The sequence below is a fragment of the Hyaena hyaena genome, unplaced genomic scaffold, assembly GCF_003009895.1.
Source record: "Hyaena hyaena isolate Hyena2069 unplaced genomic scaffold, ASM300989v1 scaffold_16, whole genome shotgun sequence".
NCBI lineage: Eukaryota > Metazoa > Chordata > Mammalia > Carnivora > Hyaenidae > Hyaena > Hyaena hyaena.
In genome coordinates, this window is record NW_024080650.1 from 818,336 (window position 1) to 834,901 (window position 16,566).

General features: G+C 40.1%; 1 protein-coding gene across 1 annotated transcript in view; it reads left to right on the forward strand.

Moving 5' to 3' along the window:
* ATRN (attractin) overlaps positions 1-16,566 on the forward strand; it is a 204,332-nt gene that overhangs the window by 90,369 nt on the left and 97,397 nt on the right. Inside the window, exons 9-11 of the mRNA XM_039224093.1 lie at positions 252-380; positions 5,116-5,321; positions 6,338-6,506. Of these exons, the coding sequence (XP_039080024.1) occupies positions 252-380; positions 5,116-5,321; positions 6,338-6,506 (504 nt within the window). The remainder of the gene's footprint in view (positions 1-251; positions 381-5,115; positions 5,322-6,337; positions 6,507-16,566) is intronic.

Below are 16,566 nucleotides of genomic sequence, written 5' to 3' on the forward strand. Positions count from 1 at the left end.
TATAACCCGGGATAAAGGCGAGTGAGCCTAGGAAAGATTCAGACTTGTCCCTCAGAGGATTAAGAACTGGACCCAAAACTAATAGGGTAGCACTTATGTGTTTTCACACGAATTTGCCCCTCTTCCTGGAAGTGTTTTTGTTTTTTGTTTTTTAGTTATAAGGATGAATTCCAGTTTTGAATTTGTATGCCGCCATATGACGTGCCTGTTGAGTATGCTTCCCCTTTATATGACATGTGTTTCCATTTCAGCGGCCTCATTGTTCCCGAGAGAGATGGCAACGAGACTGTCCCTGAGGTTGTTGCCACATCAGGTTATGCCCTGCTGCATTTTTTTAGTGATGCTGCTTATAATTTGACTGGATTTAATATCACTTACAAGTAAGATATTTATGTCTAATCTTCGTGATTTTATTAAGGGACTATACTCTTTGTTTTAACAATAATAATGACTAACATAGTTGAGGGCTGCCAGTGTGCCAGGCATTGCACTAAGCAGTTTGCATGGATTTTCTCATTTAAAGTTCATTTAAAAACTCCTGAGGTATGGGCAGTATTTGTTCACTTGTTCTGTAATTGAGGAAACTAGTGGGAAATGGTAAAATACATTATCAGAGTGGTGGGACCACAGTTTCAACCCAGCTCTAACTGCTTTTGAGCTTCTCTTGGAAGAAAGGGGCATTTTTTTGCTAATGGATAAAAACATTGGAGTTTTTTGCTGAGTGTGATTTAACAAATGTTACTCGTTTTCATGTACTCAGAGGTTGGCCCATTGATGAGAACTTCCTTGAGGTTACAAAAGAAATGTAGACAACAGACTTAGGCAGCTTTGGGAATTTGTTATGATAGGAAAGAGGCTAACTTTTGGCTTTTCTTTTTTTCCCCTCTTAAGAAATGATTGTTTTCATAAGTAGTTAAATTCATAAAGCACCCTAAGCAAGGGGTTTGTGCTGAAGAGCTTCTGTGGCCCACGGAGCTTAAGATACTGTTTGGCGTTTTATAGAATAAGTTTGCCAACTCCTGGCAGAGGCAGTAAGCTCCATGTTATAACTGTTATGCAGGATTCTGCTGCACCCTGTTTTCTCAGGGTCTCCAGATTCTTGCAGGCCTATTAAGAGCCAGCTCTACCTTGTCTGATATGGTGATTTAGCTTTTCAGGTGCCCGGGCTTTGTGACTTGGCTGCCCGGGCAGCTTATCACATTACTAGCAAGGTGATTTTTAGTGACTTAGGCATAAAGGCTAGGTTGAGGGGAAAGACTGATGAGTCTGGTTGTGTACAAGTGAGATGTGTAAGCAAGACATTGCTATTCAGATCTAGGGCCCAGAAGAGCTGCCAGAGCTGGGGATATCATCTGGGAGTCACTGGCACGTGGGCAGTGACTCACTGGCTTATGGGGCCGAGTGCACAGTAAGGAGAGGGGCAGTAGAGGCAGCTAAGAGACAGAGGAATGCCAGTGAGCTGTTTATTACAGAAGCTCAGAAAAGAAAGTTTCAAGGAGGGAACTGACAGCTATGAGACTGGGTAAGCAGAGGGGGCCCTAGGTGATCCTGACTGAGGAGGGCAGGGTCCGGGGCCCTGTGGGGGCACAGTTCACAGAGGAAGGTTAGAATGCCATGGCATTGAGTGGGACATTCAGCTCTAAAGTGGTGGGAGAGGTTTAGGCCAGAGCTTTTCTTTTCTTTTTCTAAGTTTTTATCTACTTAAGTAATCTCTACACCCAGAGTGGGGCTCAAACTCACAACCCCAGATCAAGAGTCAGATGTTCTTCTGACTGAGCCAGCGTGGCACCCCCTAGGGCAGGGCTTTTCAAACTTCACATGCACTGAGATCTCCTGAAGGGCTTGTTAAGATGCAGATTACTGGACCCTACCCAGAAACCGTAGTTCAACAGAGCTGGGGCCCAAGAATCCAAATTTCTGATAAGCTCCTGGGTAATGCTGCTGCTGCTCTCTGCCCATGGCCCACACTCTAAGTAGCATTGCTCTTGCCATTCAACTAGGCCCCGTTCTGGGTTCCCTGTAGGTTCTTAGACAGTCTTCGCTCTAGTAAGGCCCTTCATAATAGCAGCCTTGAGGGAGAAGAGAAACTCCGGGGAGGGAGCACCCCTGGAGGGGGGAGCGGTTCAAGCACCCCTTGACATTAGAAACCCTTCACTCCATCACTGGAGGGCTCTTCTAGCTCTGTGACCAAGAAACGCATGTTATTCTTAGCCTGATTGGGGTAAGGGAAGCCTTGATCTCTCCTGGAGAGCAGAATTCTTACTTTTTTGTTAAGTGAAGGAAGGTTGAGGTTATCCTAAATTTTATTAGCTTCTTGGTTTCAAGATCTCTGTTCTTTAAAAAGGAGTCCTAAACCAGTTTAGGGGTTCCAGACCCTTTGAAAAACCAAATAAAATGGTTCTTCTTTATTCCCAGAAGAATGCCTAGAAACACATACATAAAACATTGTTATTCTTTTTCCAGGTGTCCTCAGATTGCCCTGAATCCTAGCTTTGGGCTGACTGTAGCTGGGGACCCTTGAGACTGGTTACCCACAGCTATTTAGGTGTTCCCCCATTGTCTTTTAGAAGAAGAAAAAAATAGTTATATTTTATTTTCACACAAACTGACATTTCATTTTATTTCTGAGTCAACTTGTAAGCACAGATAATTAAACCAATTTTTCTCATTATTCCAGTTTAGACATACAAGCGATGTTTTGATACACTGTTACCTGCCACTTTCACTTTTCAGAGATTAAAAAATGAGGTTTGTGTTTTGAGATTTTATGTAACTGTATTTATTTATTTAGAGAATGAGAGCACAAGCAGGTGAGGAGCAGAGAGAAGAGAGAGAGAATCTCAAGCAGGCTACGCTCCATTAGCACAGAGCCTGATGTGAGGCTTGAACTCACGAACCTTGAGACCATGACCTGAGCTGAGATCAAGAGTCAGACGCTTACCTGACTGAGACACGCCGGCGCTCCTATTTATTTAATTTTAAAGTTTATTTACTTATCCTGAGAGAGAAAGTGAGTGCAAGAACAAGTGGAGGAGGGGCAGAGAGAGAGGGAGAGGGAATCCCAACCAGGCTCCATGCTGTCAGTGTGGAGCCTGATGCAGGGCTTGAACCCAGGAACTGTGAGATCATGATCTGAGCCAAAACCAAGAGTTGGACACTCAACCAACTGAGCCACCCAGGCGCCCTGAGATTTTATGTAACTTTAAAGAGTGCTCACAATTAATTTTTGGCACATGAGATAAACCTCTGCCTGAGGGTACCGGAGTGGGGAAGTTGAGGTATAAGGGAGGCTGTTATATTTTCCCTCCTGTAGTTCAAAAGGCACTAAGGGGTTACTCCCTTCTCTTCATCATTTCAGCAACATAGATTCTGGGTATGTGCCATTCCCTTGTATACGGTTAGTAAGTGTATCAATAGGAAATTCTAATTTGACATAATTTTGGTGTAAGGCATAGGGGTGCTCACACCACCATGGCAGTGATTTTACTACAGTTTTATTTTAGGCCTTTTATAAAAACAAAATGTGATTGTTGTAGCCATTTCACCATAAGTCCAATCTGAAATTTAAACTTTATTTTTTATAAACTGTTGCCTTGCAGAGGCCTTTTTCTTTTAGAAAATTTAAAAAAGTATCTATCTGTGTATTTATCTGTCTATTTGTTTCTCTATTTGTTTATCTATCTATGTACCTACCTACCTGTCTATCTGTCTACCTGTCTGTCTGTCTGTCTGTCTATCTATTTATTTAGAGTGTGAACAGGGGAGGGCAGAAAGAGAGGGAGAGAGAGAGAATCCCAAGCAGGCTCTGCACTGTGAGTGTGGAACCTGATGTGGGGACCCGAGCCCATGACACGACCGGAGCTGAAACCAAGAGTTAGATATTCAACTAGCTGAGCCACCCAAGTGCCCCAAAGGCCTTTTTCTTGATAAAGATGAAACTGAAGCTTCACTTCTGTGTTTGTATGATTACAGAGAGACAGTAGGCACCTCTTTCTAGAGGCCTACAAGAATGTCATTTAGCTTTTTTAACCAAATACTTGGTGTACTTATTCGGCTTACTGGAGTTTGAAAAGTAGGCATACACATATCTTCCATTATAATTATATATGGACTATTAAAATACTGTATAAAAATATTTATTGAATTTTATTACAAATATATAATAAACTGATATTTGTAGGTGTGAACATTAATTAGCTTTTTAAAAGTTTATTTATTTTGAGAGAGAGAGAGTACAAGCAGGGGAGAGCCAGAGTGAGAGAATCCCAAGCAGGCTCCACACTGACAGCACAGAGCTCAACGCAGGGCTCAAACTCAGGAACTATGAGATCATGACCTGAGCTGAAACCAAGAGTCGGATGCTTACCCCACTGAGTCACCCAGGTGCCCCTAATTAGCTTGTTTTTCATAGCTGATTCCTGATTTTCTGACATGCTTTGGTGCAAAATTTCTTTTTAGTTTTCTATATAGGCCTTAGAAGAAATTTATGCTCTTAAAAGTATCTTGATAGTTCAGTTATTGCCCCCTTCTTTAAAATCTGAATTCTGTTTCAGAGTGCTGTCAACACAGTTATCTTAAAGTCCTGTTATTACTGAGTGAAACTGATCCTCTCTTTTCTTCCATCTGACATGAGTAGGTAAACGTACTGAGGAATTTTAAATACACCAATCCCAGCAATAATCTTAAATTCTCTGAGCTTTCAGAGACTACCCAGAGGTATATGTACCATGAGGATGTATAGGGTATTCTTAGCAGTTTGTTTCATCCTCTTCCTCCAAACTTGCAAGCTCATTTCCTAATGCTCATCACTGTTGGGGCCACCAAAAACAGCATAGTCATCCCACCCTTGAGAAGCTAAGCCTGGATATTTTGTAAGAATTTCTTCTCCCTACATAAGTTTTTTAACTTGTCTCTTATGGGAATCCAGCAGGGTTGATACGCCCTAGTCATGCAGTGTTGAGTGACCCCACTTAGGCTGAAAGGTAAGTTATGCTCGCAAATGAAACTGGAGAGCCAGCGATATAGGTAGTTTTAAACCTTGTGTAGGCAGGAGTTCTGCTAAATTAACTGAAGTGTTGCTTTGTGTTGATTTAATTTCCCCCACTGTTTTTATAGTTTTGACATGTGTCCGAATAATTGCTCAGGCCGAGGAGAATGTAAGATCAGTAATAGCAGCAACACAGTCCAATGTGAATGTTCTGAAAACTGGAAGGGTGAAGCGTGCGACATTCCTCACTGTATACATGACTGTGGTTACCCTGATCGGGGCATTTGCAATTCAAGTGACGTCAGAGGATGCTCCTGCTTCCCAGACTGGCAGGGTAGGAACTTCTATTTTTGCTTTTCTTCCGGTTTACCACACCTTCCTAGTTCGTTACGTTCTACGTTGACTTTATTCCTTGCATGTATTCCATGTACCGCATTTACGTTTTTGTGTCTATTCAGATTCTTACCAATCTTTGCATTTCACAGATGTGCGGTGGTGGTCTCTTTAGAATTGTGGAGGGGGTTGATATTCTTTGCAGTTCATTCTTGAAAGTTGGAGAGCTTGGTCTCAGCCTTAAGAACACATAGCAGGGAACCAAGCTGGGAGGTAGGACAAGAACTATCAATAATGGGATCTCTCAGAAACTTATAGTAAACTCCACACAATTGGAGTCTGTTCTATAACAGAACCCTAAAACAGTCAGCGAGTGGTATTCTCTTCAGATAGAGATTATTAAAAAAATTTTAGCAAAGTCTTTCAGGGATATGTGATAACAGCTGTTACTAATTTAGTAATTTTCTTTATACGTTTACCCTTTCTTCAGAGCACTTTTATTTTGAAAGGAAATGTGCTTGTTTAAATGCTTTGTGCGGTTTGGCCTTGGCCGCCATCAAAGAGTTAAGTAATTGAAGTATTTGAGCACCTCCCGCTGTGCACAACTCGAAGCAGGAGCCACACCCCCTAACAGTGGAGTTTCTTGATTTTCCAGGAAATGGATAGTTTCTTTTATTACTCCCGGGACTAGTCTTTACATTTTTAGCCTGAAAGTTTTTCATTTGAATTAATAATTCCTATCCGGTCTTTCCTCTGAGAGCTGCTTAAGCAAGTATTTCGTTACTAAAAAAATCCTAACCTGGATATGGTCAGGTCATAATTAGAAAAGTGTGTGGTTTTGAATTTTACTGGCGATGACTCTTGGTCACCAGCTTTGAGTGAATTGAAAGGACTTTGATATTTAGATGCTAAAGGAAAGCTAAGTATTCTTTAGATATTGTTACATTTCTATGATTAAAACTTGAAATGCAGTCATTTTAAAGCTGCATTTTGTGAAGCTAACTTATTCTATTTTAGGTCCCGGATGTTCAGTTCCTGTACCAGCTAACCAGTCATTTTGGACTCGAGAGGAATATTCTAACCTGAAGCTCCCCAGAGCCTCTCACAAAGCTGTGGTCAATGGAAATATAATGTGGATTGTTGGAGGATATATGTTCAACCACTCAGATTACAACATGGTTCTAGCGTAAGTTGTTTTAAACTTTTTTGCAAGAAGCTGACTAGTTTTCCATTTCAAAAGTTTATAAAGTGGAGATAAAAAGAAAAGAAATCATCAGTAATTCGATTACCTAGAAAATCCCTGTTAATATTTTGGTAGTGGAATTCCAGAATATGTTTTTGAAGTTGGGAGTCACAAAGAATGCGTTTTTACCATAAGCAATAATTCATCTTTTCTAGATACCACCTCTCATAATTTGCCTCAGGTACACATAGGGGGCTCTATAAAAATTGGGGGTTATTTTACCTCTTATTTTCATGAGCACATCTGTAGGTCACCTGGTTTGAATTTATAGTTTTCTAGAGGAATTTATGCCATTGTCTAATACTTGACCCAGTGTTCAAGGTCTAATGGTCCCATGCTGTTCATCTTGAAAGGAGAATATATATTATCACAGTGGAGTTAGGAAGTTAGTTATGAAGATTGACTTTGGGGAGAAATTTATGAACACCTACTTATGCTGATTTTGTGCCCTGGAAATTTTTTCTAGGCATTTTTTATTAATGAAGATTATCAAAAACCAGCATCTGTTCTTTAAGGGATTCTGGAACTATATGGCAGCAGTGGCATAGTTTCTGAATCCCCCAAGTAGTCATTAAAGCACACAGACAACTAGGATAGCAAAATGGAAAAAAACACATTAGAAACAAAACAAAGCTTGGTCAGAAGGTGTCTACACAGATGGGTGGAGCTAACCTAGGGCCAGGTCTAGGACCTGAGTGGTATTGCCATCTTTGCCGGAATAAGCCAAGGGGAGCAAAGGACTGACTGACAGGTTCCAGGATACCTAGAAGAAGCTGCTTTGAGACCAGCAGCTGGAACTGGAAAGATTTACGTAATTCTAGCACTGGGGAAGCACAAGGGATCTGTAGTAGGATCTGAAGGGGCTAGAACCGTGTATGCCTTATTAGCTCTCAAAATGAACTAGACAGGATCTCGTTGCAGGAGAAAGTTCCACACTGAGGAGAAACCGTTGGGAATAGAATTCATATTGAACAGGACAGTGACAGTAGAGAAAAAGGAAAAGGGTGTCCAGATAACAGTCAGGGAAGGGAACAGAGCCAGGATCATTCAGCAAGTAAGCTGCCATGTGTTTGAACACTACATTGTTAGCAACAGAAGAGTGAGCTGGAGAGCTGAGAAATTAGGAAGACAGTCCTAACCCAGGCCTCTCCTGTACAAGCTCAGGAAAAAACTAGTTTTACTTAAAATTGAGCAACAGAAAAACAGTATGAATTTATTAATGACATAGAAAAATAAAAGGTAAAGTAACAGAACAAAGAGATCAGTGGGTAGAATAACCCCCCTTTGTACTTGAAAGCGTACTAGAAAAATACACTCACGAAACTGATGGAAATGGAAACTTACTATTCCCACACAAGCTAAAATACAGTAAGAAAATGATGCAAGACATGAAAGAACAGTAGAATCAGAAGTAGAAGAATCCAGGAATGAGTTGATAGAAGTTAGGAAAGAATTTTAAAATAATCTCAGAATTGAAGATGAGCCTAGGAGGAACACAGAGCACAATAGAAACTCCTTTAGTAATAGAATATGAAAAAGGAAATTATTAAAAATCACAAACGAATGAAGGTAAGTACAGTTAAAAACCCTGGACACTATGTATAAAACAAACACGAGAAAACTGTGAAAAGGAGAGAGAAGGCAGTCTGGCTAGGGACCTCAGGACCCAAGGAATGACGTAATGGTAGATTCCAGGGGTTTTCTTTTTGTCTCATATATCCCAGATTTGATGTTGGAAAAAGCAATCTGGAAATGCCAGTAGGCACGAGCTGGAAAAGTCCCAAGAAAAACCCCACCTGTTCTCTCTAGCCTAATGACTAGGAAGAGGTTAGCGTAGCAAGATAGCAAGACAGAAAACTTTCAGACACAAATAACTACCCTACTGCAGCCAAACACCACAGAAAGAACCGTGGCCCCACCCTCATCCCTGTCAGCGAAGTCTGAATGTAGAGTCTAGATTTCCGTTCTTGCCAGGGTGTGGTGAGGTGCTGCCACCCCCCCACCCCCACCCCACTGCCATTGTTAGAGAAGGCCAAGTAAGGAGCTGGGACTTTCTTCTCTACCCGGCAAGAATGAGGCCTTCCCAACCCGTGTGATGTCAGTGGAGACCTTGTGGGGAGCCTGGCAATAACAGCAGTAATGAGTTGGCCTTCCCTCTTACCCACTCGGGGGACAGAGGAGACCTGCTGTAACAGTAGATTTAAATAAGATCCAGAGGCTCATGGCATGATACCCAAAATGTTCAGATTCAATTGAAAATCATTTCTCATGCACAGAGCCAGGAAAATCTCAACTCAAATGAAAAGAAAAAAAGCAATTGAGATGCTGACAGCAGGATGACATTGATAATAGAATTATCTGACAGGATTTTAAAGCAGCCTTTATAAAAATGCTTCAGTGTACAATTATAGACACTCTTGAAACAAATGAATAATAGGGTCTCACCAAAAAAATCGAAGAAAAAAGGAAGAATAAGATGGAAATTTTAGAACTGAAAAATAGAGTAACCAAAACAAAAATCTCAGTGGACAGCGTCAACACCAGAATGGAGAGGACAAAGGAAAGAGTCCGTGAACTTGAAGGTAGAACAACAGAAATCCTTCAGTCTGAACCAGAGAGACTATAGAATATTTTAAAAACGAACAGAAACTCAAGAGACCTGTGGACTATAACAAAAAAATCTTAAATTTCTGTCAGTGGGGGAGTCCTGGAGGGAGAAGACCAAGTGAGAATGTCTGAAAAAGTATTTGAAGAAATAATGGCTGATAATTGCCCAAATTTGGCAGAAGACATGCATGTACATGCAAGAAGTTGGGCGAACTCCAGCAATCCTGGACTCCCACAGGGGTTCACAGTCCATTGGTTTTGCCCCAGTCTTTCTCATTCTCCTGCTCAGGCATCATATTTCTTTTCATTTTTCAAATCTCTACCACATTGTCTCCTGTTTTCATTCTCAGCTAGTGGCCTTGCTCCCTGTTTCTATTTTGAAAGGTAAAGTTTATATGAAGAGAATTTCCACGAACTCCCACTACCACATGTAGCCATTATGCACATCTATGCTCGTTTATTCTGTCTTCTGTTTCTCTGCATCAGCACTGTCTGGTGGAGCGCTGTCATGTCACTAGCCCTGTGTGGTTATTGAGTGCTTGAAACGTGGCTAATGGGACCAAGGAGCTGAATTTTAAATTTTCTGTTTTAGTCCTCCTCTTACTTAATCTGTCACCAACATTTGATAAAACTAGTCCATCCCTCCTCTTTTAAACATTTTCTTCCTTTGACTTCCGGGGCTCTACAATCTCCTGATATTTGTTCCAACTACTTATTCCTTCTCAGCCTCTTCAACGCACTGACTTCTGAATGACGACGTGCCCCAGGGCTCAGCTCGTGGTCCTCTTCCGTGAGAGCGTATGTTCACTCTCCTGGTGATTGCATGTAATATCTCGGCCTTTATGTTGGTGACCCCCAAATTTATGTCTGCATCCTAACCTTTTCACCTGAACCCTTATCTCCACCTCATTATTTGACATCTCAATCTTTTGGCTATCTCAGAGGCATCTTAAACAGTATGTGTCCAGAACTGATCTTCCTCCTGGTCAGCTCTTGTCCCAGATGACTCTATCTCAGTTAATGACCACTTCATACTTCTATTTGCCTAACCCCCAAATTTTGGAGCCATTCTTAACTTCTTGTTTTTTCATATCCCATATCAGTATATATATATAGTTATCTCTTGCTGCATAACAAAGAACTATAAATTTAGCAGCTTAGAACAGCACACATTTATTACCTCATAGTTTCTGCTGGTCAGGAGTCTGGGCATGGCTTAACTGAGTGCCCCACAATCATAGTGTCACCTAGCCTTTGTTCTTATCTAGAGGTGCAGCTAGGGGAAAGTTCACTTTCAACTTCATTAGGGCTGTTGGCAGAATCCATTTCCTTGTGGTTATAGCCCTAGCTTCTTGCCAGCTGCCCTCAACTCCTAGAGGCCTCCCACAGTTCCTTATCACTTTGACTTTCCTAGTGTGGCTCCTTGCTTCATTAAGTCACAGGGAGTCTCTCTAGACTGAGTCTGCTGGTGAGACAGATGTCATGGAGATGACATGTCATCATTTTTGCCATGTACCATTGGTTAGAAGCAAGTCATAGATCCTGCCCACATGTGAGGAGAGGGTAAGGTATTATACATGGGCATGATGGGCATAAATACCAAGAAGCCAAGATCATGAAGACCACCACCCCAGTTTCTGTCTGCTACTGTATGTCAGCAGATCTTGTTAGCTCTGCTTTTAAAATCTGTCCTCACTCTATTTTTTACTGTTTCTAGTGCCAGTGCCCTGAGAAGTAAGGTAAAATTAAAAGTGTGAAAGTGATTGTCCCTTCTGCTGATACTAGATACTGTGAGAGTTGAGTATTCTACCATTGATGTGATTTTTATCCTTGTATTTGGCATCATCCTCTCTCAAAGCAAAGCATCCGGGAATGATTCTGATACTTACTCTCCTTCATGTCCTCATATCTTAATCTCCTATGAAGCCCACCAAATACATGTTATATTCCCTCTTTCCTCTCTGTGACCAGCCTGCTGCTATCTCTCACATAGGCTTTATCAGTAGATTCCTAGCAAGTCTGTCTGTTTTCATGCATTCCTCTTAATCCATTTTTTAAATACCAACTGGGATGGTTTTTTAATATAATACAGATCATATCGTTTACTACCTTAAAACCTATCGGTGGGTTTTCCCATTAGACCTAATGGGCCTACTTGATCTGACCACCACTTACCTTCCCAGACTCAACTTGTTCCTTTCCTGCCTCACCAGCCTTCTGTGTTTACCTAAAACTCTCTGTGTGTATCCTTCTTTTAATGGCCTTTGTGCCACCCCTCCCTCACTCCAGATTCTTCTTGCTGTTGTATCCCAGGACTGTTTTCTTCTCACCCTTTAGGTCTCAGTTAACTGCCCCGCAAGAGGTCTTCCCTGATGATCATCCAGTTCAGACAGGCTCTCCCTGTTCCTTTTCATAATTCTGATTTCTTCTAGAGTGGTCTTCATCATTTTTAATGTTATATGTCCCCGTTGTTGTGTTTCTCAGGTTTTGCCTTTTCCGTTATACATTCTCCAAGGTTAGAGCCCTTGTTTGCTCACTCAGCTCAGGGCTTTGCTCATAGAATGAGCTTAAATAAGTATTTGTCAGGTGAATGGGAGAGTAAATGGATTCTTTACGTACTTCACAAATATCTGTTCCTAGAAATATTAATGTCACCTCTTGCTTTTATTTGACTGATGTACCTCATGTGCCACATTTGTTTTTTAGATTGTAATATTTTTTTCTGCTTGTACTTGATCAGAACATGATTTTTATAGCTTTATGTGTTTCATGTAAATATTAATGTAGTTTCAAATAAATTTTAACTAACTCATGAAAAGTAAATATAGTGACTCCTTTTAGAAGAAGTGTTTCTGGAACTTACATTATAAACTTAATCATCATTTATACTCGTATATAAGCATATTTCAGCAATTGAGCCTACTATTTTTCCCAGAACACTGTTAACCCAAAACTTTTAAGTTGCATTAAAAAGCAGTTCCCATTTTATGTCACCTAAGAGTCCTCTTGGAAAACAAATGGTCTTTGTCTCCTGGGTTAAGATTTCGAATTGAAATTTTATCACTGGATTTTCTTCCCTTAAGCAAAAAAGAGTTTAAAAACATTTTGGTGGGGGGGGGGGTGGCTCCTGGGTGGCTCAGTTGGTTAAGTGTTCGACATTGGCTCAGGTCATGATATTGTGGTTTGTGAATTTGAACCTCACGTCGAGCTCTGTGCTGACAGCTCAGAGCCTGGAGCCTGCTTCTGATTCTGTGTCTCCCTCTCTCTCTGCCTTTCTCTCAAAAATGAATAAACATTAAAAAATTTTTTTTAATAAAATAAATTTTTTAAAAGAAAAAGTAAGATATTGAGCAGCAGATAACCAAATACCTAGTCCAGGAAGTTTTTTTTTTTTTTTTAAGTGTATTTATTTTGAGAGAGAGACACCACAAGGGGAGGGGGATAAGAGGGAGGGAGAATTCCCAGCAGGCTCTGCACCATCAGCACAGAACCTATTGTGAGGCTTGAACTCACCATGTCCTGAGCCAGACGCTTAATGGACTGAGCCACCCAGGTGCCCCCAGTAAACTTTAAAACAGATTCACAGAAACAGTAAGACTGACTCCCTTTTCTGCCCCACAGACACCATGTGGGTGAGGTTCTGAGAGTTCTCACAAATAGCCCCAAATCTGGAAAGAAGCAAACTGAATGAATATCATTGTTGTTTCACCCTCTTAATTAAAGAGTAGGAGAAATTAGAAATTGTTGCTGGGGAGGATTGGGTAAAAAGAGGGAAAATCAATTGGTTGGCTGACTCACTCTGCCCAGAAGTCCAGGCTTCTTTTAATTTGGGATATGCATTGACCACTGGGGTAGGAGACTTAAAATCTCAAAGGAGAGCAGAGTCTGGGTAGATTATTCTAATAGGCTGCATACTCCTCCATCTGAGCCCCAGCATGTCCTCAGACTTCAGAAAAGTGGATAGAAGAGAAAATACCAGTTCTCACAATAAAGCTAGGATGGAAGGATAACTTGTCTTAGATATTCCAGAAAAAGATTTAAGAAATCACCCACACTTTATAAATGTCTGGAGGACAATGTCTAATCACAAGCAAGATGAAAGAAATCACATTGTAGCTAACACAAATATTCTATGATAGAAAAATAAAGAGGAAGAAAACAGCTTGTAAGTGCTGTCAGCTGATCAGAGAGGAAAAATGAGGCAATTCCTTCCAACTGCTACATGCCGCACATCAACTTAATGAGGATTTGAATTTAGAAAAACAAACTGAGAGAAAGGAAAATAATAACAATGAGATGAAATGGGAGATTATGCATCTAAGGAAATGTAAATAAATTATATACAGCAAAACCTAGAAAGAAAATTGAATTACTGACAGCTTTATAGACATTCCAACGAATACAGGCTGAAATAATTAGAAAAGCAAAGACACATGGAAGACAGGAGATCCAATATAAAGATGAGTGCTGTCGCTGAAGAAAAGAACCCAACAAATAGGACAAATGGATTGAAATAGTACAAGAGGTTTCAGGAAAATTGTATAGCTGTTCAATAAGACCTGATTTGATCAAGTTATTGAACTTTTAGGATAAACGGCAAATTATTGGACGGGAAGCCTCTCAGGTAGTTCTGTGCCTCCTCTGGCTGGGGTCATGTTCAGCCTCCACAGAACCTTTGCCTTGGTCTCTGGATGGTCAGACACTGTGACTGGAATCCAGGACCCTGTGGGCGGTGGAGCCTGTGGCCTGTGCTGTGATTGTCATTGTGATAGCAGCCATCAAAAAGGGTGTTGTGAGAGAGATGGCTGCAGCTCTGAAAGACATCTGTTTCTGAATTCCTAAAGTTTGTCTTTGCTTATCTGCTTGTCCAGGTCTTAGAACTAGTTGTTCAGTATTCCATTATCTTGGACTGAGCTCCCAGAAGAATTTATTTAGTGCTTGGAATTTCTTATGTTTTATTGCATCAATATTGTTCTTGCCTTGCGTTTGCTTCTCTGGGTTGTGAAAAGAGTCACAGCCTATGATGCAAGAACTTTGGCCTGTTCATCTGTGCCAGGTTATTGGGACCTGCCAGCACCTCCGACAGGCTCTGAGCTGACTCGTTGTTGACTATGAGGAGCAAAATGCATAAGATACAGATTGAGCACCCTCTGTGTCACTTGAAGAGAAGTAGATTAAATCATCTAGGGATTTGGGCTCCATCTGTTTCTTTCCTCTCTTTCAAGCTTACAGAGACAGGTCTCTGACGTGAACATTAGGTATATTAGTACTTTTAGAAGCCATGCCAGTTCTCAGGAAAGACCTCCCACAACCAGAACTCCACAAAAGTCTTAACAGTGGTATGCAGTCCATTTTGTAAAGACATTACCCTGGATGGATTTTGGTTATTTCTACCCAGGTAAAATACAATAGTGTGATTTTAAAAAAGAATAAATAGAGAGGGGGAGAGAAAGAAGGGAGAAAGAGGAAGAGGGAGAGAGAATTAGAATGAGAGTTCCTCAGACTTCCAAACAGAAAAGCAAACCACAGGAAAGGTGGAAAAAATCAGACTAGCCTTGGGCTTCTCCAAAGCAACATTGACTACCAGTATTTTTCAAGGGAGCAGCATCTGCAAAGTTCTAAAGGCAAGAAAGGATGGCCCAAGATATTATACCCAGCTAAGATGTCATTCAGCTGTAAAGCTGGCAAGCAGGTATTCTTTTTTTTTTTTTAATGTTTATTTATTTTTGAAAGAGAGACAGAGTGTGAGCAGGAAGGGGTAGAGAGAGTAGGAGACACAATCAGAACCAGGCTCCAGGCTCTGAGCTGTCAGCACAGAGCCCAATGCGAGGCTCAAACCCATGAACAGTGAGATGATGACCTGAGCCGAAGTCGGACGCCCAACCCTGACTGAGCCACTCAGGTGCCCCCCAAGCAGGTATTCTTAACCATGAGAGAATTTAAGGAAAAGAGCACATATGAGCTCCACTAGAAAAAATCCACTCAGCAGCAAAATCCAGCCAATTAGGAAAGAGGATGGTGAAGAGATTGCTTCAGCTAAAATATAGATCCAGTACTAAAGAACTACTAAAGATCACAATTACAGAATGGAGTGTGAGTATTATGAACTGGGACAGTGTAAAAATCACATAACAAAAATTGGGAGAAGAAATGGGAGTGCTAAGGTTTTCAACTTTCAAAGCAGGAAGTTAATGGATTCTATCTAAAATTAACTAATTTTGTATGTAACTTAAAAACTAAAGTGAATCCAACCTCTAAATAATTTTTCATGTGTTTTTAAAAATGTGGAATATTCAAAGAATGCATAGTTATAGCTGGTATTAGTGTATTATTCAGTAAATACACATTTTATTTTAGATCATGTGTAAAATACTTAAGACAAAAGGAAAAGTTTAGAAAAGAATAATGAATACTAATGCACACACCACCTAGGTTAGGAAATAAGGCCTTCCTAATATAATTAAAGATCTCTGCGTGTTCCACCCCATCTCAAAGATAATCGGTATCCCGATTTTGTGGTATCATTTGTTCACATATGTATCTTTATACTCTTGATACATATGAACATTTATTAGAATTAATAAATTTTCTGTTCTTAGTTATTACAGAAATAATATTCTGCAGTTTGATTTTATAGCTTAGGATTGTTCTGAGGTTTATGTTGAAAATGTGTTGAGTGTATTTATTTTTCAGACTATAATTTTATTACATAGACATAATTATTCTATTTTTCTTTTTAAAAATTTTTTTTTAATGTTTTATTTATTTTTAGGAGAGAGAGAGAGACAGCGTGAGCAGGGGAGGGTCAGAGAGAGAGGGAGTCACAGGCTGAAACAGGCTCCAGGCTCTGAGCTGGCAGTCAGCACAGAGCCCGACGCAGGGCTCGAACTGCGAGATCATGACCTAAGCGAAAGTCGGACGCTTAACCGACTATGCCACCCAGGCGCCCCAATTATTCTATTTTTCTATTGATGGACATTTATTTCCTTTTTTTACTACTGTATCAGTAAAACATTCTTATATCTTCTTGTTTACATAATAATAATTTTTTCATAATAAACTTGGATTATTCGAGGAAACAGAAACTAAACATTTATTTAAAGTAGAACAATAGCATTGGTTTCTTTTTTTTCTATTAAATTGTATACAATTTGATAGTATTTAAAGTATCAACTATAGTATGACCCCCTTTGTATAACTATATATTGTCAGTGTATTTTTCTGTCTGTATTTATGCATCAAAAATGTCTGGAATGATGTTTACTTTGTATTTTAAAAGTCTTTAAATGAATCCATAGTATAATTGAAGTGCTAAATGATAATCTAGCTTCTTTGAAAATATAACTTAAAAAAATCAATTAGATAAAGTAAAGGAAAAGTCGAGAATTTTCTTTTA